Genomic DNA, 10,009 nt, shown 5'->3' on the forward strand with positions numbered 1-10,009 from the left:
AATTTCATGAGTATTTTAACTATTTTAGTGAACGAACATGTTTTAATATGAATAGCAAAATATTATAAACTTATATTTCATGAGTATAAAACTATTTCAATGAATGCACATGTTTTAATATGGATAGCAAAATATAATAAACTTATATAAACATAAAAAAATTATTCATTGAAACATATTTTCTCAATTCGATATAGCTTTCTTTCACAAAAGTTTACAATTACTTTTATCTTGATGGCTTAGAAAGATTTATTTGATTATGAAATTTATTGATTTAAAAAAATATATATAACATTGTTTTAAGAATACATTTGTTCTATATAGTCACTTAGTAAGTCATCAAATAATGTTGCAAGGGTTTTTAAAAAAGAATATTAAATGCATATTTGAAGATTAGCTTGAACTTTTCATTTTCCACAAGGCACGATTAGCATACGGTTTTGGTAATGACAAAATAGTACAAGTTTTAAAGAAAAATTAAAAGACTTGAAAATTTCTAAGATAAGACTTTGTATAAGCAAATAATAAACTATCAAAGCTTCAAATCTAAAGACAAGAAAGATGCAGGATCACAGTCACCTGCTAGGAAGTATAAGGCAAAGGTAGAAGGTTGTGTTTGTAGAAGTTATTAATTTTTTAAAAAGGTTATAGAGAAAGTATATGAATATAGAAGTAATAGATAAATCGTGAAAAACGGAGACTAAATAGTAAATAGGTCAAGTTTCTCTGAGTGGTAGTCATGAAGAAGATATTTGTTGACCAAATTTGATCCAACCTATAGTTTCTCTCTTTTTTAAATAAATATTGTAGTAAGCTACGAAAATCGATATGATGATTTCAATCTAGGCAAGAATTTAAAAGCTAATATCGGCATTGAAACAATCTCAAAGTATGATCAAATGACATTTTGATCACAAAATTGTAAAAAATTTATAAAGAATGATAGATCTAAGTAATTTTGTGTAAAAATCTAAATTAATATCAATAATATTTTATAAAAATGACACTAATTAATGAATTTTTTCTTTTACAATATTCTCTTTTTATCAAGTGTTGCTTTTGACATGTATAATAGTATATATAATGAATATATGAGTTTTCAAATTTTACATCTTACTTCATAATTTGATCAATATTGAGAAGATCTAAATCTAATCGTTAATGATGATACATGTTAAATTAAAGTAAAGAGATGAATGCTGCATTTGTATACTAAAACCAAAAGTTAAAAATAAATTCTCGAAGTTCAAGGACAATTTATAAAACTAAGAAAGTATATTTCAAACCAAACAATTGAAAAAGCATTAGGTCATTAAATAAAGAGACTCATTTACAAAGTAAACAAAGACAAAAAGAAAAAGAAAGTCAAGAGAGACTTAAATGAAGAGACCAAGTAACAATGATAGAAGAACCCATTTAGGATATAAAAGGAAGATATAATGTTTACAAAACTTTCCTTTCCAACCAATGTCCACCATCAACACGCTTTGCATCAACGTCTCAAAACTTGAACCTTTTCTCAACCTTCCCCTATGGCCTTGTGCAAGCCAAAAAGTTCTTATCAATAGTATATTTTCAATACTTACGACAAAGATCACTGAGCAATTATCAAAACTGGTTTTCTTTTTTTGTCCATAGGTAAGCCTAGTGGTCTTATCACTTCTTTGTTTCAGAATGCCAACATGAACCTTCACCTTGTTCATAGATGGAAACTTTAAAAGAGTTATAATATGTTTTTCGTTATTTTAGTTAGCTCAAAAAGACAAAGCAATGCTCCGATAGGCCATAAAATAAAAAAGACACATGCAAGATTTTTAAATGACAAGACTTTACAAACTTAAAATCTATAGAGTTTTTAATGTTTCACATAAAAAAGTCAAAACACAGTTTCACTAAAGTTTTTCTGGCTTCCAGAAGGCCACAAAGAAAGGTTGAGAAAAGATGTAAGCTTTGAGCCATTGATGCAAAGCGCACCGATGGTGGATATATGTCCTTTTTGATTGAAAAGAAAAATTTTCTAAACATTATATTTTTCTTTTATATTCTAAATGGTTCTTTTTGTCATTGTAACTTGATCCCTTTATTTTTAATCTCTCTTGACTTTCTTTTTCTTTTTGTTTTTATTTACTTTTTAAATAAAACTATATTTAATAACCTAATGTTTTTTTAACTATATGATTTGAAATATACTTTTTTAATTTTGTAAATTATACGTTCATTCCAAAACTTCAAGAATTTCTTTTCAAATTTTGATTTTAATATGCGATTGTAGCATTCATCTCCTTACTTTAGACCACCGTGTATCATCATTAAATATTAGATTTAAACCTTTCAATATTAATAACATTATGAAATAGCATGTAAATTGAGTCACCCTCATACTATTATGCATGTCATAAAGCAACACTTGATAAAGAGAATATTATTTTTACAAATAAGCATTAATTAATGTCATCTTTATGAAATATTATTGATGTTAATTAAGATTTTTGCACAAATTTTATTAAGTCCGTTATTTTTTAAAAAAAATTCTACAATTTTGTGATCAATGATATTTGATCATACTCTGAGATTGTTTCAATCTCAACATTAGCTTTAAAATTCTTGCCTATATGCAAATCTTTACATCAAATTTTTCACATAGTTTACTACAAAAATTATCTAAACAAAGTGAAGTTTCACTTTGACATTCTAAAGTAATAGAATGTAAGAATAGTAAAGCCATATCAAGTTGTGAAATGAAAGGTGAAATAACAAGGCAACGAGAGTAATGAAGGCTATTGAAGTTAAGAGAGGAAGATATTTATGGACAGTATGTTAAAATCAATGCCTACAATCATGTCAGTTTTGTTGTGTGTTAATATTAAAATCATATTGTCCATTATATATAATACACATAATTATAAATTTCTTATATAGTACGAAGGTTCCACTTAAACAACAAGAAATGTGCACATTGGCATTGTAACACAAAATAGAATGAAAAGGAAATCAAATAAAACAACAAAATAAAAGAATCCTTTGATAAACTAAAATAAAAGAATATTTAAATAAGTGCATAAGAAAAGGTAGGTCTACAAGAATAAATAAAAAATAAAAAAATTTAATGTAATAGATCTTAATGAGACCCTTAAATGAAAGCACTGTCACAAATAAAAATATTGAAATAAATTTCATTAAATCAATACTGCACATCAGGATTCAGGGAATCAAACTCTTATGAATGCACTCCTTAAATTTCTTGTTCTTTAAGGCTTTTTTCAGCAAGCAAAAAAGACCCATTTCATAGTGTAAATCTAAAAGGACATTCAAGGTAAGAACCAATCATCACTAAAAACATTGAAAGTATGCATAACCTCTTAACGCTTCTTTTAGACATCCAAAAACAAACAAACTACAAGTTGGACCAAATTTGGTCAACAAGTAACTTCTCTATCACTACCACTCAAACAAACTTGATCTATTTAGTCTCCTTTTTCCATTTATCTATTACTCCTTCAATCATGCACTCTCTCTTGTCTAGGGCTTGTCTTAGAAAGCAAAAATTAAAGACTATTTAGTATTCAATTTGAAGTGCACTCATAGCTTCAAACTCTCTCTCTCTCTCTCTCTCTCTCTCTCTCTCTCTCACACACACACACACACACACACACACACACACACACGCACAGTCTCTTTCTCCCCTTGGAACATATTCATCCCAAAGCTATGCAAAGAAGAAACAAACCAGCTGGCCTTCCACAATCTGCCTCAGTCTCCGGCTTTTGTATCATCGCTTGTTGCTGTCCATGGATGCCTATCACACAACAGAACCTTATGTTCCCCCCACAACATACAACATTTCCACTGGAAACCTAAATAAAGAGAAGACCTGCTTTGGTTTCACGACTCGCTCGTCCCAGCTCTGTCATAGCTTCCCACTTCATGAACATGTCATTGTTAGCTTGAATAGCACGTTCATTTCTAAACAATATGCTAATGTTCTTGGTGTTATTAACACAAAAAGATTTAAAAATTTTCTCATGTAGGTAAACGGAGTCTTTTCCAATGTTTTTCATACAATGATAACATCATGAGCTTCTGCTCGAGAGGCACGCATACCTAGCTAGGTACGATTGGGGGCAGCGGACCACCGGCCCCCCCACCGAGCCGGCGGTCCCTGCCCCCAATTGTACCTAGCTAGGTATGCAGTGCCTCCCTCACAGAAGCTCATTATGTTGAGGTAAGTCACAATATGGGAATTATTCTAAGAATTTATTCAAAACTTCTTGTGATTGCGTTCCTGACCAATCATAACCTCAGCAATTCCTCAAGCAAGTGGAAATAGAAAGATATCAATATCATACCGTTTACTAACCTCATGTGACTCTAGGTGTGGCTCGGGTTGATCCTCCATCATATTCTGCTCATAATGGCACTCACCTCTTACCAGATGATGCTTAGCAAAAATGACTTAGATAAACATCAACTTGTATAGCTCCCCGCATGAAACTGGATGCTCTAAGAAAACAGCATCGACCACACACCAAATGTGCAATCAAAAGAATATCTTTCCGCAAATTTTGAAGCTCTGCAAATCGTTGATCTATGCAAATCCACTTCCACTCTATAAAAATCTGGCTCGACTGCATTCTTAAAATTCTCACTTGGAGGCTATGGTGAGCAATCTTCACGCTTACAGGCTTTAATTTGGTGGAGACATCCTCAGAAGTGAAACTCAAAATGGCTTTATATAGACCAAAATATGTATGCAGGACATCAAAGTAAAATGATTTTCCATGAGCTGGTTTCTGGACCTTTGAAAAACACTGTGAATGGTTGATTTTATGCTAGTTCGCTTTCACTCCATAAAATCTGGCTTCACTGCATTCGTACGATTCTCACTTTGAGGCTATGCAGGACAACCTTCTGAGTTTGCAGACTTCATGTTTGTGTAGATATCCTGAGGAGTGTGCAAAAGGACAACAAGGTGGTAGGCCTCGGACTAAGGAGGTTCCTTACATACCAAAATTGTGTGCATGGTGTCACGATTGAGTACTACTTTAAATTTGTCACTGATGCCCACTAATACTCTTTGCTAGAACCCTGTTGTCTTTCTAAGCAAGCAATTACTAGTAACAAGACTAGCAATGGAGTTTTGAATCTAGTTTGAAAGACACTGAAAAGCACAAAATTTAAAAACCTCAAAAGCTCTGTAATTGAACTAAACACCTCCGGAATCCAGAATCTTGATACACTAGGTACAAGACCCAGGAACTTCCTCTACCATGTAAATCGCCAGCCCACTCAGTCTAAAAGCCCATAACCATCTGGAATGCAGTGAAAATTTTCCCCAAACAAACAAAGATCAAAAGCTTACCTTCTTGTTGCCAAAGCCCTCTATTTCATTGTGTTCTGCCAGTCCTTGAGCTTCTAAAACTTTTCTGGCCCTTTCCCTCAGCACGGAAATTTGTCCCCCCACATCGGAAGTCACAAGGATCTTTTGATCTTCTTCCTCCATACACTCGCGCTGTCACTCAACCAAAACAGATATGTTGTAGACACAATCGTGTATAGCTATAAAAAATATTTCACACTGTTACCTTGCTGATTAACTTGTAGACGATGTTCTGATACAATTGTTCTAATGACTGCAAAATGGAGCTTAGTTTTCCAAGATAAAAAAGCTTTTGAAACAATGTGCAGTTGGATTTAGCAACATACCACAGATAAGCAGAGCTCCACATCCTCATTCACAGGTAACAAACCCCAATCCTTGGCAAAGAATATAAATACACGTATGTAGTATGTAACATGGAAATGACTTACTCGACTTGGCGCTTGTGAACTGAGGCTAAACTACCTATTGTAACAACTTTGTCATGAAGAACATCCTTCGTCAAGAAAAGCTTGTCTTCTCTCTTTGGAAGAAAGACTTGACTCCCCTTTGAAGCAGGCAGGTGAAACATCCTTACTTGTTCCTCCTGTTAAAGAGCATTAAAAGCGAGATTATGCAACATCAGTAGAAGCTGCATTCAAGCATGAAGATAGGATGTTTATGAACATGTTCAAGGAGAGTAGAGCAAGAAACATACTCTCAAATTTATGCCAGTTCCAACAAAAACATCATTTGGTTTCTCACAAGTTTGACCCTTAACATATCTCTGCTTGGTGCTGCAACACAGCTAGAGTTTTACCTTGTGCAAGATAAATGTTGGAAGTACAAGAATGCGACAGATATCTCCTTTTGACTCCATGGGTGCTTGTGAACAATATTCAACAGGTGAATCCCCTAGTCTTCCTTGAACACTTGTGCAACACCTCGACAAAGATTCTAGTGCAGCATTATCCATCACATTTCCTTGCAAACGTACGTACTGTGCAATCGATTGCTCCTTCCGAAATGCAGTAGCTGGATAAAACTCCCTGTTTAAGCTGCCTGGAACTTGCGCCTGGCACCCTGTATGAGCTTCATTAAAAGACATGCAGTGTCCAGGAGGGTTGAGATTGTTTTGTGAGTCTCCCTCAGGAATGCATGCAAATTGTGGCTGGCCCGCTCTATGGGGTTCATGGCAAGGCATACAACCTTCAGGGCTTTTAGAGTTTTTTCCTGCCTCTCCCTTAGAAGCTAGAGTTTGATGCTCAGTATTGGTAGAGGATGTATCCAAGCAATAAGATCTGACATCAGGCGAGTTTTGTTTCTCGCTGACAATGGCACGTTTCACTTTCTTTGACTGCCGTTTTGCCCTTGTGACTTTCTTCCGCACCTCCCCTGACTTCATACTGATGCTTATGATCAATGCAGTATTTGATTACAAATAGACAAGCCTTGCATGCCTTGTTTTGACGGTATCACAATTGCATCTCCACAACCCCCACAAGCTCCCTGAAACGATAAGAAAAGCTTAACTGAGCAGAAAAATTCTAAGACAAGTCAGGACTTTGTATACAAGCAGAGAGAAACCAAGTGTTACACGATCTGCGCTTCCAACATATATACATTTTCATGACCTTCAGACAATGCTAAACTTTGTAGGCTCCATTAACCACAATATAGTTTTTACTGCACGCTCCTCCAGACCCATCCAGATAAATTTCGACCGCTCAGTGCAGCGTGGCACATTCGAACGCCCTTTGATTCCTCTGATCAAAGTTTTTGAGGGGTACTTGCTAGTGCCACGCAGGCAGTAACGCTCGAAATCTATCATCGCCCTCTCCAAACCTGCTACCAAACAGAAATGCTTAGTACCTTCTTCTCAAATGTGCCCACATTTTGCTGCAATTGGATTAAAAGATACCTGAATAAGCATACATTTTTGATCCATTCACTCTGCAATTGCTGCAGTATGATCCAACTTACACTCTTCCAGCCCTTCAGTGCAGAAGTTCCTACACTCCTAATTCCACAAATTTTGCAAGATAGGAGGTAATCTTGTGATCAAACTATGAGCCATGTTGTTTGATACCTGAAAACACATGAAAACTGTTCCAAGTTGACAGAGAATGTTCATCAAGGAGAACACAGCATTTCCTTTTCTATGTGACATGTCAAAACTGTCAGTATGATGCAAAAATTCTTTCAATCTGAACGCCGCTGCATTTCTTGTTAGACTGGCGCGGGGAAGGTAGTATGGAGATGTTTTTAATACATATCTGTGTATTTGTGCATTTACAACCGAGCTTGTTATACACACAACGCCAGGAGGCGCCATTTTGTGGGATCAACCTCCCTACGGGGAAGGAGGAGCGAACGCAACCCGTGAAAATCGAGCCCTCAACTTGGTATCGCATCACTAAGGCTTCACCAATTCAGCTGCATGTTTTGGGTGTGCAGATTGATGATCCACATGATTGGATGCAAACAAACCTCAGAGGACCGGTCTATAACAATACATAACATCTTGTAATAAGTAAAGCCGAGGAGTAGGAGTGGTGTCTCTGCCAAGCCAAGCAGATAACTTGTAATCCTTTGATCCTCAAGGCTCGGTCTGAGCTCGAGGATTGGTGTATATTTATGTTCTTAATACTATCCACTCACAATTGTGAGTTTTGCAAAAAAAAAAAACTTGTATGACTTCCAAATTCAAACGTTTTAAACGCACTACATGGACAAAGTAGTTTCCAATACCTTGAAAGTTGGACCGAAGGAGCTGAGCACTCTTGCTCAAGATCCACCTGTCACACGTTGTCCTCCTCCTCAAACGGCACAGCCCTTTTGGAGGGGATTTATGTCTAGAAATCGGCATCGGTGCCGATAAAAATCTGCACCACGGATCAAAATGTAACATGGGTGCAAACTTCCATCTCCACCCCGCCTAATCCCTAAAGGGGCTACGGGGAAACAAGTCCTTCATAATGAGCAATCACCCACACCCGCACTGCTTGCCAGGGCTACAAGGGAATGGATGTTACCATATTGTGGTAGTGATGCGTGTGGACACACTTAGGACCGCCAAGGTACCTTTTTCCCTCTTTAGGAGGTTTTTTTTTCCTAGCTTTTATATACGTCCATCACTTTAGGGTAAGCCTTATCTTTGTATTGACACACTTAATACCATTTCCTATGTTGTGTGCTCTTGAGCTTCTTCTTCATCTTCTCCATCTTCACCTGCATTCTTGCCACCATATTTTCACAAAAAAATTGGTATCAGAGCGGGCTTCAACATCCAGGGAAGCGTCGCCAGCAACTCTATGGCTCACATTATCATATTGAGGTGATTTTTGGTGACCATTCACAGGATGGCATAACCTTTCAGAAACATCTTTGATCTCTGGGCTGTCAAAATTGGAGTAAGAGCCTGTTGAAGATGATGAAACAGGAAACAGAAGGAAGACAGCAACTCAGAGTAGGAAGAAGATGGAGAAGGAGAAGACACAGAGCTTGTGTACGAGATCTCTGTAGTCTCTCTCTCTGTATTGGAATAATAATAATTGTGTGTATACAAACTCAGAGCTACAAAGCTTATATGAAACCCTAAGAGATAAGGTGTCCTTTCACACCAGATGTCCAGGGGGAAAAACCCAGTGGGAGAAAAGTGCCCCTGGTGAAGCGCGTATACACACTAACACTACTACATGTCTACAAATCCCCCCTGTAGTGATAGTGTGAATCCGTACAAGGTAGCAGATCATCATGTGTATGAGAGTAAGCCCAAAGCTTTTCGGAAAGCTTCAAACTTTTCTCGTGATAATGCCTTCGTAAATAGATCTGCAATGTTATCCTGTGTAGGACAGTAAGTTAGTGTGATCTCCCCTGCATGTAGCCTTTCCCTGACATAGTGGTAGTGAACCTCTATGTGCTTTGTTCTTGCATGAAATACTGGATTCCTTGCAACTGCAATAGCACTCTGACTGTCAGTGAAAATGGTAGTGGGTGCCTGTTGACACTCACAAAGATCTGCCAATAACCTGCGTATCCATACACAATCAACTGTTGCCGTGAAAGCTGCCCTGTACTCAGCTTCACAAGTTGATGTAGCCACTGTGGGTTGCTTCTTGCTTAGCCAAGATATACATGCATTTCCCAAGAAAAAACAATTGCCACTTGTGGAATGTCGTGTGTCAAAATCACCAGCCCAATCTGAATCGCTGTAACCAAGAAGCTGCATAGAACTGTGCTTTCCATACATATCCCCCCTTGGAAAGAACATGGCAAGATTAGGGGTACCTGAAAGGTAACGAAGTATGCGCTTCACAGCCTGCCAATGATGCATACCTGGGCTGTGCATAAATCTGCTTGCTTGTGAAACCCCAAATTGAATGTCTGGACGAGTGTTGCCTGCCAAATATATCAAGCAACCAACCGCTGCTGCATAAGTATGTACATCAAAAGGTTCTCCAGCATCATGCATGCTCAACTTTGATCCAGTTTCTACGGGTGTAGAGATTGGCTTACAATTTTGCATACCAAACTTGTCCAAAATTTTATGCAAATATTTTGCCTGCAACATGTATATGCCATCCTCTGATTGCACAAACTGAATACCCAAGTAATAATGTAGCAAACCAAGATCAGACATCTCAAAGGTTT

General features: G+C 36.8%; 1 protein-coding gene across 1 annotated transcript; it reads right to left on the reverse strand.

Moving 5' to 3' along the window:
* Positions 1 to 3,578: 3,578 nt before the first annotated feature.
* On the reverse strand, positions 3,579 to 7,913 carry LOC147454731 (uncharacterized). The gene is made up of 10 exons (XM_086516583.1): positions 7,278 to 7,913; positions 6,177 to 7,201; positions 5,955 to 5,963; positions 5,704 to 5,838; positions 5,583 to 5,630; positions 5,360 to 5,509; positions 4,906 to 4,942; positions 4,358 to 4,422; positions 3,872 to 3,920; positions 3,579 to 3,796 (listed from the first exon to the last, which is right to left on the reverse strand). Exons 2-10 carry the CDS (start codon positions 6,759 to 6,761, stop codon positions 3,696 to 3,698), a joined length of 1,179 nt encoding a protein of 392 aa, XP_086372709.1. The 5' UTR covers positions 6,762 to 7,201; positions 7,278 to 7,913; the 3' UTR covers positions 3,579 to 3,695.
* Positions 7,914 to 10,009: the final 2,096 nt, after the last annotated feature.

This window comes from Adiantum capillus-veneris, chromosome 7 (assembly GCF_014529385.1).
Source record: "Adiantum capillus-veneris isolate H3 chromosome 7, ASM1452938v2, whole genome shotgun sequence".
Lineage (NCBI taxonomy): Eukaryota > Viridiplantae > Streptophyta > Polypodiopsida > Polypodiales > Pteridaceae > Adiantum > Adiantum capillus-veneris.

What these genes read in the sequence shown, in the direction of transcription:
- LOC147454731 (XM_086516583.1), bottom strand. Translation starts at nt 6,761, where the DNA reads ATGAAGTCAGGGGAGGTGCGGAAGAAAGTCACAAGGGCAAAACGGCAG. An exon ending in TCTACAAGTTAATCAGCAAG is followed by an intron (nt 5,510 to 5,582) that starts GTAACAGTGTGA and finishes GTTGAGTGACAG; the next exon opens with CGCGAGTGTATGGAGGAAGA. An exon ending in AGGGCTTTGGCAACAAGAAG is followed by an intron (nt 4,943 to 5,359) that starts GTAAGCTTTTGA and finishes CACACTCCTCAG; the next exon opens with GATATCTACACAAACATGAA.